The sequence below is a fragment of the Staurois parvus genome, unplaced genomic scaffold, assembly GCF_062004578.1.
Source record: "Staurois parvus isolate SC_StPar_1 unplaced genomic scaffold, SC_StPar_1.0 ptg002027l, whole genome shotgun sequence".
In the NCBI taxonomy this organism is placed as follows: Eukaryota; Metazoa; Chordata; class Amphibia; order Anura; family Ranidae; genus Staurois; species Staurois parvus.
In genome coordinates this window covers 144,954-160,930 of record NW_028319823.1, presented here as the reverse complement: position 1 = coordinate 160,930, position 15,977 = coordinate 144,954, and the positions used below count along the sequence as shown (strand labels likewise).

Below are 15,977 nucleotides of genomic sequence, written 5' to 3'. Positions count from 1 at the left end.
CTGCGTTACAAATGGCGGTGTGTATAAGTGGGTGCTGCAACGAGCGTCGGCTGGAACCGAACAGAATCAGCGAGGGAGAATGTCACCAGCACACCGAGGATCACCAATATGGGTCCAATGTTTTTACGAACGATCACATAGTTACACCTAGGCAACGTTTTGGAGCCTCGCAGGACCCCTTAAAAACTGGTCCCTGAGGGGTCCTACGGGGCTCTGAGGAAGAGGCAAGTCCTCGAAACGCGTTAGCCTGTTGGAAGTCCAGGGTTCTCATTGCGGATGGACGTGTAGTGTGGATTGGACAGTGCAGTTCTTTATGATGTGCCTTTGACATATATGTCATGTGTGAGTACGATACCTATTTTTATTACTTCAATAAATGTTTTTTACAGTAATGCACTAGGCCGGTGCGCCCTCTGTTTGTTTTCTTTATATCTAGTGCATTTGGACTACCTCGGTCCGTTGAGTACAGCAAGGAGTGCACATTCCAGGACCCCCGAGATGTGGCCATAGCCCAAGCTGAGTCCATCCCCAAATGTAGGAGTATTTGGGTTTGCTGTACTCCGAAACGTTGCCTTGCTGTAACTATGTGATCGTCCATTAAAACCTTTGGACCCGTATTGGTGATCCTCGGTGTGCTGGTGACATTCTCCCTTACGAGTGACAGCTTGTCTCCCAGTGGCTCCCACAGATGTAATTTCTTAAGTGGCTCCCGCTGAATGCAGGAGGGGTGCAAGTGAGATGCAGGTGCCTGGGGTGCAGTGCGGTCATGGGCGGGAGGGGGACATTGCATGGTAGGTTGCTCCCTCTGTGATCTCCTTTTTCCTGGTGCTCAGATGCCAGTGCCCTCGCAGAGTAGTCTCCTTGAAAGTGAGAGAGGCAAGGCCGCCTACAGTGTTCAGGGAGGTACTAGAGCTGGTTGGTTGCTTCAGTGTAATACAGCAACAAAAGTAAGACACATGGCAGATGGTGGAGCTTTCAAAGAGGGGGGAAGATGAGGGCAGTGGAGGGTGGTTGTATGCAGAGGTCAGAGCTGAGGAGGGGTGAAAGTGAGGTGCAGAGGTCAGTAGCTGTGGAAGAGGGCTGAACGCTGCACTCTGTGTGTAGCACACTCCTGAAATCTGCACTCTGTACATATCGCACCCCTGAGCTCTGCACTGTGTAATGCACCACTGAACTCTGCACTCTGTATGTAGCACACTCCTGAAATCTGCACTCTGTCCATATCGTACCCTTGAACTCTGCACTGTGTAACGCACCACTGAACTCTGCACTCTGTATGTAGCACACTCCTGAAATCTGCACTCTGTACATATCGTACCCTTGAACTCTGCACTGTGTAACGCACCACTGAACTCTGCACTCTGTATGTAGCACACTCCTGAAATCTGCACTCTGTCCATATCGTACCCTTGAACTCTGCACTGTGTAACGCACCACTGAACTCTGCACTGTGTAACGCACCACTGAACTCTGCACTGTGTAACGCACCACTGAACTCTGCACTCTGTATGTAGCACACTCCTGAAATCTGCACTCTGTCCATATCGTACCCTTGAACTCTGCACTGTGTAACGCACCACTGAACTCTGCACTCTGTATGTAGCACACTCCTGAAATCTGCACTCTGTCCATATCGTACCCTTGAACTCTGCACTGTGTAACGCACCACAGAACTCTGCACTGTGTAACGCACCACTGAACTCTGCACTCTGTATGTAGCACACTCCTGAAATCTGCACTCTGTACATATTGCACCCTTGAACTCTGCACTGTGTAACGCACCACTGAACTCTGCACTCTGTGCGTAGCACACTCCTGAAATCTGCACTCTGTACATATTGCACCCTTGAACTCTGCACTGTGTAACGCACCACTGAACTCTGCACTCTGTATGTAGCACACTCCTGAAATCTGCACTCTGTACATATTGCACCCTTGAACTCTGCACTGTGTAACGCACCACTGAACTCTGCACTGTGTAACGCACCACAGAACTCTGCACTCTGTATGTAGCACACTCCTGAAATCTGCACTCTGTACATATTGCACCCTTGAACTCTGCACTGTGTAACGCACCACTGAACTCTGCACTCTGTATGTAGCACACCCCTAAACTGTTCACTCTGTGTGGAGCGCACCCCAAAACTTTACAAGTAGAGCACCCATGAATTCTGCAACCTGTGTGTAGCAAACCTCTGAACTCTTAACTCCATGTGTAGAGCACCCTCGAACTTTGTACGTAATGTACTCCTGGTATTTAATGCCCCTTTAAGACCCTCCCACTGTTAGTGAAATTTGGCCACACCTACCATGCAGTTTGGCGGTTGTGTGTGTGTTGGGGGGGAGTGGTTCTAGGGCATGGTTGAGTTCCTGCACCTGGTGAGAATAAATCCCTGGGTATCATCATCTCTGTAGCATTACAAGTAAGTAGTAGACAATTATGTTTTATCGACAGTCCTATTCTGCATCGCTGGCCTTTCCTATGAGGAAATCTTGTGGGTTGTTTCTGCGTTCGTCATTCTTATCCTTTGTCCAGTGGGCTGCCTTCAGCTATGTGGTGAAGTGAAGAGAGCCATGGGGTGGCTAGAACAAAAATCTCTAATTCCAAAAGTCTCTCATGTGAAACAGTTATTTGTTGCCTGGGACACAACTGGTCTAAAATTCTTTGTCTCCCTCTGTGTACTTGGCTCCTCTTAATGACGGTCAAATATGGCAGATACCAGTGCTTTAGGGCAGTGGTCCCTAACCTTTTTGGCTTCAGCCAATTTTTCCAGTGACCGGGAAGGAGGGGCAGGGAAGGGGGTTGTGGAATTTTTAGGGAGTCGGTTCTCAGCCCCCTTCACATCACAACCCCCTTTACAGCACAACCTCCCCCCCCCCCTTTATATCAGTGTCCACAGTTCCCCCTCTAAAGCAGTATGTTTTATGCTCGATTTTTTACAGTGAAACAAAATCCATCCAAACACAAGCACACAGCAAGCATAAAAATAAAAGTGAATAAAAACCCAGTGACGGAATGCCTAACTAATCAACCTAACAAGCAAAAAGCCTCACTAACAACTAACTGAATACAATATTTACAAAATGGGAATACAGGAAAGCAAATGAAAACTGGAGGTGCAGGAAACAGATTGGAAGGGGGAGCAAAGCTGGGTTCAGGAAGGGTACAAAGGTATAAAGTTGATAATAAAATAAAGGTACAGTGTTAAAAAAAGTACATTTAAATTATTAATTAAAAAAAACATTAAAGCACTCCCATCCCCCTGTGCGAACATGCACATAGTTCACGCATGCATATGTAAATGGTGATCACACCACGCATGTGAGGTATCACCAGGAACATCAGGGTAAGAGCAATCTGGCACCGGACCTCCTGTGTAACTCTAAACTGGAAACCTGCAAAGGCTTTTAAAGGATAAGTTCACCTTTTAGAAAAAAATAATAAATGCACATTTTTTGTAGGTAAAAAAAATGTGCATTCATTATTTTTGTCTGCAGGAGCCTGGAAAGCATTGCACCAGTGATCAGTAGATCGCTGTGCCATGCAGGTCCCCTGCAGACCTGTCAGAATATCTGCTTGTCCGTACGGGGTGTATGAGCAAGCAGATATTTTGTCAGGAACAATGAACTATCATAGCGCTTCACAGCTCAGTGGTAGCTCATTGAGGACTACAAGCTGACAGCTGCTAAGGCTGTTGGGACTTGTAGTCACTTACTCACAGATGAATTTGAATGAGTGATGTGGACGTGTGGGCGGAGCCCAGCACGGCCACTTTTTTTACAATTTGACAGCTGGTGAGGGGAGAGAAGGTCCCTTGATAACTGTTAAAGTGGGGAGTGGACGCCGGTCTGAACGTAACATGTTACACCCTGAATATGAGTGTAACATGTTACAAAAGGTGAACTTATAGCGGTGCTCCATCCAAAAGGGGAAGTTCTGCTTTAAAGACTGGTCCCCCGCTCCCCATTAAGGATTGGCACCTTTGGGGAGTGGGGGGGGGAGCAGGTACCAGAAATTGACAGGTACCCGGAAGTGGAAGTTGTCCTCCTACCCTCCCTCCCCGTAGTCTTCTGGGACACATGACAGGTCCCAGAAGACTGTAGGGCCATTCAGGAAGTGCAGCGCTTCTCGCACATGCTCAGTGAAGCTGCAAGCTGTCACAGTCGGGTGCCCACACTGAAGATGCCGGCACCTGGAAACACCAGATGGCTGGTGAAACGGGCTGCGTGGAGGACACCACAGGATCGTGGGACAGGTGAGTGGCTGTTTTTTAAAAGTCAGCAACTACAGTTTTTGTGAGTGGAATTCCGCCTTATCCTTTAATTTATTGTGCCATTAGCATTCCACGAACCACGATTTTAACGTGTGACATGTTTGGCATCTATTTACTCGGCATCACATCATCTTTTATATTTTATCAAAAAATTGGGTATTATATAGTGTTTGTGTGCACTGCAATTCAATAAAGTGTGATTTGTTTTTAAAAAATTGCATTTAAAAAAGCCACTGTGCAAATACCATGACATAAAAATTGCAACACTATTATATTCTCTAGGGCCTCTGCTTAAAAAATATATAATGTCTGTGGGTACTAAGTGATTTTATAGCAAAAAAAAAAGATGATGTAACGGAACCGGACCCCGACTGTACTTGGGTATTTCGGTTTGGATGCCGCTTCCCCATTTGAACACAGACCACAGACACCACTCTTGAAGGAAAACCAGGAAATAGACTACTTTATTTTAACACAGATACAAGATATATACATTCAAGGGAACAATTCTCCCCTCCCTGCATTAGGGCAGAGGGCGGGGCAAACCACATCTAGCAACAAGAGACACATCAGCAGACACCCCCCACCAAGCCAATACACAAACACATACATCCCATAATAGTTTGCTCCCAAGCAAGACACACAATAGAACAATAGGATGCAACCACATGGCATTAAACAATCAACAACCCCCCACCCCAATATTAGGACCAATCAACCTGTACCCCTAACAGGCACAGGATGACATACACATAAGAAGGATATGGGGAGCTGAGACAGGGGTCTCCCCACCTCTCCAAAGTGAGCTGTGTTCCATGGGCCCCCCACCCAAAGTGACTCCACCCCCACCCAAATATTAGGACATTTCACCCTGTACCCCTAACAGGCACAGAGTGACTTACACATAAGAAGGATATGGGGAGCTGATACAGGGGTCTCCCCACCTCTCCAAAGTGAGCTGTGTTCCATGGGCCCCCCACCCAAAGTGACTCCACCCCCACCCAAATATTAGGACATTTCACCCTGTACCCCTAACAGGCACAGGATGACATACACATAAGAGGGCTATGGGGAGCTGAGACAGGGGTCTCCCCACCTCTCCAAAGTGAGCTGTGTTCCATGGGCCCCCCACCCAAAGTGACTCCACCCCCACCCAAATATTAGGACATTTCACCCTGTACCCCTAACAGGCACAGGATGACATACACATAAGAGGGCTATGGGGAGCTGAGACAGGGGTCTCCCTACCTTTCCAAAGTGAGCTGGGTTCCATGGGCCCCCCACCCAAAGTGACTCCACCCCCACCCAAATATTAGGACATTTCACCCTGTACCCCTAACAGGCACAGGATGACATACACATAAGAAGGATATGGGGAGCTGAGACAGGGGTCTCCCTACCTTTCCAAAGTGAGCTGGGTTCCATGGGCACCACACCCAAAGTCACTCCCATCACAGATTATTTTTACATGTATGAGAGAAATGTCAGAATTGGCCTGGGTGGCAAGTGGTTAAAGCCCTTCATGCAGTGTTTCCTTCGTATTGGTAATTAGTACTGATTCTTAGGCTCGCCATACACTATACAATTTTCTATCCAATTTCTGCCCAATTCCCTTTAGATTTATCGTCAACTATGTAGTGCAAAAGCCCGCCTAATTGGATACAGTTGAAAGTGTTATTAGTTTTGACCTCCTATTATCTGGTTTGTGGTAAATCTAAACCAAAAATCTCAAGAAAATTGTATAATGTATGACCAGCCTTAAAATGTTACTAAGCTGAAGCAGAGTTTTCTGTGATTTCGCTCACACCAGAGACCACCGATGTTTCAGGAATTCACCAGCCATTGGTGTTGCAGGATTAGGGATGATGGTAATAACATGGATAGGCATTAAAACCGGGACAATACTTCTGACTCGCTACCAGGGGCGGACTGACAACTCATGGGGCCCCCGGGCAATAGGGGATCATGGGGCCCGTGTGCCTTGCCCACACTCAAAGCTTACCCAAAAAAAGCCTATAAAAAGGTACCAGGGGCATTTCATGGGGCCCCTGCAGGGGCAGACTGACAACTCATGGGGCCCCCGGGCAATAGGGGATCATGCCCAAACTCAATAAAGCCTATGAAAAAGGTACCAGGGGCATCTCATGGGGCCCCCCACTGACCCCGGGCCCTCGGGTAGTGCCCGAGTTTCCAAATAGTCAGTCCGCCCCTGGGCCCCTGTGTCCTTGCCCACTCTCAAAGCACACCCAAAAAAGCCTATAAAAGGTACCAGGGGCATTTCATGGGGCCCCCTACTGACCCCGGGCCCGCTCGAATGGTCAGTCTGCCCCTGCTCACTACAAGCACAGGATTGTGTGGAGAGCATCGGCTTCGCCATTATTTCTGGATGAGTGTTAGGGTACATTTCCATTTTAACTGCTCATGTTTGAGGTATCGGGGTTGCCTTTACTCCTGTTAGCTTCCTTGTGACTTGCGCCTCTGTTTTCCAGATCATGTGAACGGCCACTGTACGAGTCCAACATCACAGACCTGCACTTCAGGCAAACGCATCTCCAGTGCTGACGGAACAAAGTCCAACAGGAGGGGTCCTGGAAGACCACCGTTCCGGAAAGCCCAGTCTGCGGCATGCATGGAGATAACACTCCCCGTCACTAATGAAGGTAAGGATATGTGTGATGGTGACCCTCTGTACAGAGGTGACCCGTGGAACCCACAACATCTGAGATCTCTTGTGGAAGGCACGGATCACACCTGTATATACAGTACAAGCACCCTTTGTGTAATAGCCAAAAAAGCCATTGGTAACCTTTATATTCCATGTCTAGATATTCCTACTAACAATGGTAGCAACACTGTGTCTTAAAGGATAACTGTATCTTTGGTGCAAGTTTAAGGCATTCCTTCATCCCTCAGAGTGCGGCCCAACTGGTCCAGTATTTGCCTCTGCCCCATTCCAGTGATCACCAATATGTGGCCCTACCGAAAATCACACAGTGTTCGCACCGGGTCCTGTTTATCCGGCACATGCTCACCATGGCCCTATTAACCACTTCCAGTCCGGACGCTTTAATCCCCTTCCAGTCCGGACACTTTTCCCCCCTTCCAGTCCGGACACTTTTACTCCCTTCCAGTCCAGACACTTTCACCCCCTTCCAGTCGGGACACTTTCACCCCTTCCAGTCCGGACACTTTCACCCCCTTCCAGTCGGGACACTTTCACCCCCTTCCTGTCCGGACACTTTCCCCCCTTCCAGTCCGGACACTTTCCCCCCCTTCCAGTCCGGACACTTTCACCCCCTTCCAGTCCGGACACTTTCCCCCCTTCCAGTCCGGACACTTTCCCCCCCTTCCAGTCCGGACACTTTTACTCCCTTCCAGTCCGGACACTTTCACCCCCTTCCAGTCGGGACACTTTCACCCCCTTCCAGTCGGGACACTTTCACCCCCTTCCAGTCGGGACACTTTCACCCCTTCCAGTCTGGACACTTTCACCCCCTTCCAGTCGGGACACTTTCACCCCCTTCCTGTCCGGACACTTTTCCCCCTTCCAGTCCGGACGCTTTCCCCCCCTTCCAGTCTGGACACTTTCACCCACTTCCAGTCCGGACACTTTCACCCCTTCCTGTCCAGACGCTTTCATCCCCTTCCAGTCCGTACGCTTTCATCCCCTTCCAGTCCAGACGCTTTCACCCCCTTCCAGTCCGGACGCTTCCACCCCCTTCCAGTCCGGACGCTTCCACCCCCTTCCAGTCCAGACACTTTCCCCCCCCTCCAGTCCGGACGCTTTCACCCCCTTCCAGTCCGGACGCTTCCACCCCCTTCCAGTCCGGACGCTTTCCCCCCCTTCCAGTCTGGACACTTTCCCCCCTTCCAGTCCGGACACTTTCATCCCCTTCCAGTCCGGACACTTTCCCCCCTTCCAGTCCGGACGCTTTCCCCCCCTTCCAGTTCGGACACTTTCCCCCCTTCCAGTCCGGACACTTTCATCCCCTTCCAGTCCGGACACTTTCACCCCTTCCAGTCCGGACACTTTCCCCCCCTTCCAGTTTGGACACTTTCCCCCCCTTCCAGTCCGGACACTTTCCCCCCCTTCCAGTCCGGACACTTTCCCCCCCTTCCAGTCCGGACACTTTCCCCCCCTTCCAGTCCGGACACTTTCCCCCCCTTCCTGTCCAGGGCAATTTTCAGCTTTCAGCGCTATCACACTTTGAATGACAATTGCGCGGTCATGCAACACTGTACTTTTTTTTTTTTTTACACTGATTGCTTTTACACCCATAAAGGATGTAAAAGCAATCATTTCTCCTCCTCTCTGGCTGCATTCTTGCAGCCATTGAGAACTACTGAGTGAGCTGTGATTAGTCACAGCTTGTCACATGGTACAAGGCTGTTGTGAATAGCCCTGTACCATGTGACCTCTGTGATCATTCACAGATTTCACACATAGTAAGCAATGATGTCAAAAGTGACATCTTGCTTACTACTCTGAATGTGATCACTGATTGGCTAATCAGTGATCACATGATCGTCCCGTCCGACGATCGGTGTTTCACTGTGGCCGGAGGACACAGCGGGCACCGGATCACGGTGCTGCACGCTCCCAGGGAGCGCGCACAAGCAGGGGGCCGGGAAAGCCGTTTATAAACGGCCACCCGACCCTGCACTGCCACCGTCTGGCCGTTTATATACAACGGCCGGACGGGAAGTGGTTAATTACTACAAGGGGAGACTTGCTCGGCATGCTGCCATAAGTAAGGCCCCTCTATGTAGTGAAACGGGGCCATAACACATGTGTATAATGAAGCAGATCTGGTAGAGATGCTTTTTGCTGTGCTGTTTTGGGCAGAGCCACCTAGTTAAAGTGGTTGTGAAGGCTCAAGGTTTTTATCTTCATGCATTCTATTTATGAAGGTAAAAAAACCTTCTGTGTGCAGCAGCCTCCCCAACCCCCCCCCCCCCCCCCCTAATACTTACCTGAGCCCCATTGCGATCCAGCAATGTGCATGAGAAACTCGGCAGTCCCGGGTCTCTGCTTCTTCATTGGCTGAGACAGCAGCGGGAGACATTGGCTCCCACTGCTATCAATCACAGCCAATGATGAAACAGAAGAGGCAGGGTCAAGCCGCGGCTTCGTGTGTGAATGGATACATGGAGCAGTGGCGTGGGAGCTCGGGTGGCCCGATAGCAAGCTGCCTGCTATGGGGGCACCTTACAGAAGGGAGGAGCCAGGAGCGCCCCGAGAAGAGGAGGATCTGGGCTGCTCTCTGCAAAACTACTGTATAGAGCAGGTAAGTATAACATGTTTGTTATTTTTAAAAAGAAAAAACTGAACGCATTAAGACCGCTGGAACAGGGTAGGTAGTCCCCTGACTTCTCTGTCAAGATCAATGACTCAACTATTAACCCGTCCCAGCATGCCAAAATGCTAGGTGTAATCCTGGACTCCGAGCTCTACTTTTGGCCCCACATCCAATCACTTTCCAAAGCTTGCCGCCTCAACCTCAGCAACATCCCCAAGATGCGCCCCTTCCTAACCAATGATACCACAAAGCTCCTAATCCACTCCTTGGTTATCTCTTGTCTCGACTACTACAACTCCCTCCTCATTGGCTTACCTTTACACAGGCTATCCCCCCTCCAGTCCATCATGAATGCTGCTGCCAGACTCATCCACCTTACCAACTCCTCAGTGTCTGCCACCCCCTTCTGCCAATCCCTCCATTGGCTGCCACTCACCCAACTAATTAAATTTAAAAAACCTAACAACGTACAAAGCCATCCACAACTCGGCCCCCAGCTAAATCACTAACCTTGTCTTAAGATTTAGAGCAGATCTTTCTTTTCATTCCTCCCAAGACCTTAATAATAAAATATAAAAGTGAGCGCTATCCAATCAGCAGCTAAGCACTCGAGGTAACCAGCCTTACAAATAGAATGGGATTAAAACAGTGCAGCGCTAAAATTATGAATACAAGACAGTATTGAACAACAAACTAATATTAAAAGTTCGATATAGATGACAGTCTGTGTGACTAAAGTGCCAGGTGACTGGTTTAAAACTCGATGGTGGTGCTCTGTGAATAATGGCAGAATTACGCACTCACCAGATGCGTAATAATTATACGCATTAAGTATCACATCCAGAGGTTTCCTCATCAGGTATAGGTCTGTCAGGGCTAGGTGATCCTCCCTCAGGGTAGTAGTCAGCAAATGCCCGGTAACAGATTACTCAGATCCAGGTAACCAGAGGTCCCTTTAAGGGATGGGTAGAAGAGGCTGCCTGCTTACAAGATAACTTCCTTCTCTGGGTAAGGCAATTGGATCTCAAAAAACAGGCTCTGTAAATAAATACTCCTCACAAGGAGTCAGGGAAGGATGCCCATAGTGTAGTATTCAAAATCTGATATTTATTAAGTAAAAAGATGGTTTGCAAACATGTACAAGCGAGTAAAAATGCATCAGAACTAACCTTCCAGAGTCAAAGATGGCCGCCAGGCCTCCACGTGGCTCCAGCGGCGTTGCGTCACAATGTCCTGGCTCCTCCCAAGACCTGCTCTCTAGCTCCCTCATCACCTCCTCCCATGTTCGCCTCTAGGACTTCTCCAGAGCCTCTCCCTACCTCTGGAACTCCCTAGCCCAATGTGTCCAACTATCTCCTACTCTGTCCACTTTTAGGCGATCCCTAAAAACTTTTCTCTACAGAAAAGCCTATCCTGCCCCCACCTAACAAATGTAAACGTATTTTCTCCATCAGCTCATCCTCCACAGTTATTACCTTTTGTGTCACTTGACCCTCCCTTTTAGATTGTAAGCTCTGGCGAGCAGGGACTTCTGATTCCTTTTGTAGTGAATTGTATTGTAACTGTACTGTCTGCCCGCATGCTGTAAAGCGCTGCACAGACTTGGCACTATATAATAATAATTAGACCAGTCGGGCTGCACTCGGGGGTGGGGTCATGCCTTAAAGGACAACTCCTACCAAAGGTAGAAGTAGGCATGATTTAATGTCACCAAAACAGCACTCTGTGCATGGATACATGTAGGTGGCATGGCCCTGTGTCAAATTATCACCTCCTGTTTGGACTGATGTAAATGGCATGAGCTCGTGTCACACTGATAGCACTTTCTATTTTCAAATCCATGTAGATGGCATGATCCCGTGAACCTGCAGTAGAACTTTGTGTTTGGATACATGTAGATGGCATGTCTTGTAGTAATAGCGTTCTATGTTTAGATACAAATAGATAGTCTAACCTCTGTTGGTCGTTGGTTCGCTCTGTGTTGTCCATTGGCCTTGGTTTTAGGGGACAGATTCTGAACCGGGGTGTTGGATGAGAACAGAAACCAAATGTCATACTGTCAGCTGCACATCTCCCGTTCAGTGTAGTGTTGGTCTACCTGTGGTCCAGAGAACAGCCACCGAATGTCATGAAAGGATCCTGAAGTGTTGCAGTGTTAAGGTCTACCAAGCAGCCCTAATACCATCCATAATTCAGTTCTGTAGGACCACACTAGGAACAGCCACCAAATGTCATGAAAGGATCCTGAAGTGTTGCAGTGTTAAGGTCTACAAAGCAGCTCAAATACCATCCATAATTCAGTTCTGTAGGACCACACTAGGAACAGCCACCGAATGTCATGAAAGGATCCTGAAGTGTTGCAGTGTTAAGGTCTACCAAGCAGCCCTAATACCATCCATAATTCAGTTCTGTAGGACCACACTAGGAACAGCCACCAAATGTCATGAAAGGATCCTGTAGTGTTGCAGTGTTAAGGTCTACCAGGCAGCCCTAATACCATCCATAATTCAGTTCTGTAGGACCACACTAGGAACAGCCACCGAATGTCATGAAAGGATCCTGAAGTGTTGCAGTGTTAAGGTCTACCAAGCAGCCCTAATACCATCCATAATTCAGTTCTGTAGGACCACACTAGGAACAGCCACCGAATGTCATGAAAGGATCCTGAAGTGTTGCAGTGTTAAGGTCTACCAAGCAGCCCTAATACCATCCATAATTCAGTTCTGTAGGACCTCTTTGTTGCCAGAGGCAACAGCCAACAAGACGCAGGACAGATGATAGAGCGCAAGTCGTCAGATAGGCTCGCTAGGCCACAGACAGGTTCCAACTAGGTTGTAGTAATGGCTGACAATGACAGAGTAATAGGCCAGTTAGCCAGACAATCATAGATATGCGTACAAACACCGTTAACAGGGAAATTCAACGCATGAACTGTGAAGACAGAGACTGAAAGATCTCTATCCGGGGCATGAGCAAACTGAAAATGGTGTTGATCAGGCACAGGATTGAAGTCCACTAATGAGGACAGGTGTGGGAGGGTGTACACAGCAAAGACCAGGTCTGCAGACTGGCAGATGGCAAAGGGTCAGGGTTGCTCATTATAGCTTCACACAGCTGGCTTGGGTCCATGGGTATATGCTACACTTGGGGTATACCCAGGGGCTGACTGACAACTCATGGGGCCCCCGGGCAATAGGGGATCATGGGGCCCCTGTGTCCTTGCCCAAACTCAAAAAAGCCTATGAAAAAGGTACCAGGGGCATCTCATGGGGCCCCCTACTGACCCCGGGCCCTCAGGCATTTTCCAAATGGTCAGTCTGCCCCTGGGTATACCCTTCAGTGCAGCTGGAACCTGAATTAATCTGACTAGACTAGGTACTTTTCAATCATTGATAGTCTATTGTTGCTCTGTTAAGGTGTATGTCTATGGTAGGTGTTTTCAAGCGTGTATGGACACCTACCTGTTCCCCAAAGATTCTGGACCTACCACAATGTACTGTGTGACTTGTCCTACAGCTTCTTTGCAGTGAAGTTCTTCCATCTTCTCAGTGATGAAAAAGTGGGAGAGTTACCTGATGAGGCTGGTGGCAGAATGTAATGATCAACGTTGCCTACTATAGCTGGCAGCACTGCTCAGTTGGCAAGCTGGTTTATAGAAGACAATTGGTAGAGCAACCTCTGTACAACCAGGGTGCCCATACATGGATCGAAATATGGCTGGTCCCTGCTGAACCAGATGAATTTCGATCCATGTATGGCTGGCTTAAGCTTGACACTAGCAAAGGACATACAGGCTTGGACAAAATTATGGAAACAGAAGGTAAAAGAACTAATTCGTTACCTAATGTGGTGTTGGACCACCTTTGGCATCCAAGACGACCTGAATCCTCCTGGGAATTGACAAATATAATTCTTGGATGGTGAATAATGGAATCTGATACCACTCTTCATGCAAAAAATCGTTCCAGTCCTGGAGGCGGAAAACGAGCCCGAACCTTGTATTTTCAAACGTGACTATTAGGGCTGTATGATATTGAGGTCCAGCGACTGCAACACCCAGGGAAGGTGTGAGACTTCTTCTGCATGCCCGTCAAACCATGATTTGACAACAGCTGTGTGAATTGGAGCATTATCATCTTGGTAAATGGCGCTGTCTCCCAGAAACAATGTCTGCACCATGGGGGTGCACATGGTCGGCCAAAATTTGTACATACACTAGTGGCCAAAATTGTGGATAGACCTTCTGATTTTGTCAGTTTTGGTTGATATCTTTACTTACTCCCTTGTTTTTGAACTGCCAACAAAGAAAGAAAAGAGTCGAATGGGCCAAGGAACATCAAAATTGGACAACAGAAGATTGGAAAAAAATTATTTGGAGCGATGAAACACAAATTTCTATTTTCGGAAGCGATGGAGTTCGATACGTGTGAAGAAGGTCAGGCGAAGAATGCCTTCCCGAGTGCATGATAGCAACAATGAAACACCCTCAAAGCGTCATGATATGGAGCTGCATGTCTTGGTATGGCGTTGGACGAATGCAGGTTATTGATGGCATTATTAATGCAAAGTGATACATCAAAGAGATCCTGGAACCAAAATTGATCCCACCAATAAGTGACTTATCGGACAAAGGCACAGAATTTATTTTTCAACAGGATGGAGCTCCATACCATATACAGTGGGGATCGAATGTTTGGGCACCCCAGCTAAAAGTTTGTATTAATGTGCATAAAGAAGCCAAGGAAAGATGGAAAAATCTCCAAAAGGCATCAAATTACAGATTAGACATTCTTATAATATGTCAACGAAAGTTAGATTTTATTTCCATCATTTACACTTTCAAAATAACAGAAAACAAAAAAATGGCGTCTGCAAAAGTTTGGGCCCCCTGCAGAGTTAATATCTTGCACTGCCCCCTTTGGCAAGTATCACAGCTTGTAAACGCTTTTTGTAGCCAGCCAAGAGTCTTTCAATTCTTGTTTGAGGTATCTTTGCCCATTCTTCTTTACAAAAGTCTTCCAGTTCTTTGAGATTTCTGGGCTGTCTGTCACGCACTGCTCTTTTAAGGTCTATCCATAGATTTTCAATTATGTTGAGGTCAGGAGATTGTGAAGGCCATGGCAAAACCTTCAGTTTACGCCTCTTGATGTAATGTCCCATGGATTTCGAGGTGTGTTTAGGATCATTATCCATTTGTAGAAGCCATCCTCTCTTTAACTTCAGCTTTTTCACAGATGGCATCAGGTTACCATCCAAAATTTGCTGAAATTTTATTGAATCCATTTTTCCTTCTACTCGTGAGATGTTCCCTGTGCCACTGGCTGCAACACAACCCCAAAGCATGATTGATCCAACCCCATGCTTCACAGTTGGACAGAGGTTCTTTTCATTAAATTCTGTGCCCCTTCTTCTCCAAACGTACCTTTGCTCATTCCGGCCAAAAAGTTCAATTTTAACCTCATCGGTCCACAGAACTTGTTTCCAAAATGCATCAGGCTTGTCTATATGTTCATTTGCAAAGTTCAAACGATGATTTTTGTGGTGAGGACATAGAAGAGGTTTTCTTCTGATGACTCTTCCATGAAGACCATATTTGTACAAGTATCTCTTTATAGTGGAATAGTGACCACAACTCCAGTGTCTGCCAGATCTTTCTGGAGGGATCGTGCAGTCAAACGTGGGTTTTGAATTGTTTTTCTCACAATCCTGCGAGCTGTTCTGTCTGATATTTTTCTTGGTCTTCCAGATCTTGCTTTAACTTCCACTGTTCCTGATGACTGCCATTTCTTAATTACATTCCGAACAGAGGATATTGACATCTGAAAACGCTTTGCTATCTTCTTATTGCCTTCTCCAGCTTTGTGAGCGTCAATTATTTTCAGTTTCAGTTTTCTAGACAACTGCTTAGAAGAACCCATGGTGCTGATTGTTGGGGCAAGGTCAGATGAGTCGGGGCATTTAAAACCTTTGGGATTGACATCACCTGGTCTGCCCAGACGATGATTGAGAACAATCCATGACACTGGCAGGTCTCAGCTTGGCAAAGGGGGCAGTGCATGCTATGAATTCTGCAGGGTGCCCAAACTTTTGCAGACGCCATTTTTTTGTTTTCTGTTATTTTGAAAGTGTAAATGATGGAAATAAAATCTAACTTTTGTTGACATATTATAAGAATGTCTAATCTGTAATTTGATGCTTTTTGGAGATTTTTCCATCTTTCCTTGGCTTCTTTATGCACATTAATACAAATTTTTAGCTGGGGTGCCCAAACTTTCGATCCCCACTGTAGCTCGTAAATGCCTTAAATGGTTCAATGACAAGAAAATTCCTCTGCTTTCCTGGCCCGGAAATAGCCCTGACTTGAATCCCATCAAAAATCTGTGGTCAAGATTGAAACGCATGG

At 47.4% G+C, this 15,977-nt stretch overlaps 1 protein-coding gene across 1 annotated transcript in view; it reads left to right on the top strand.

Moving 5' to 3' along the window:
- Nucleotides 1-15,977, top strand: part of LOC149432959 (syntaxin-binding protein 5-like) — a 102,186-nt gene that overhangs the window by 25,442 nt on the left and 60,767 nt on the right. The window contains exon 3 of the mRNA XM_089664767.1: nucleotides 6,764-6,934. Within this exon, the coding sequence (XP_089520893.1) occupies nucleotides 6,764-6,934 (171 nt within the window). The remainder of the gene's footprint in view (nucleotides 1-6,763; nucleotides 6,935-15,977) is intronic.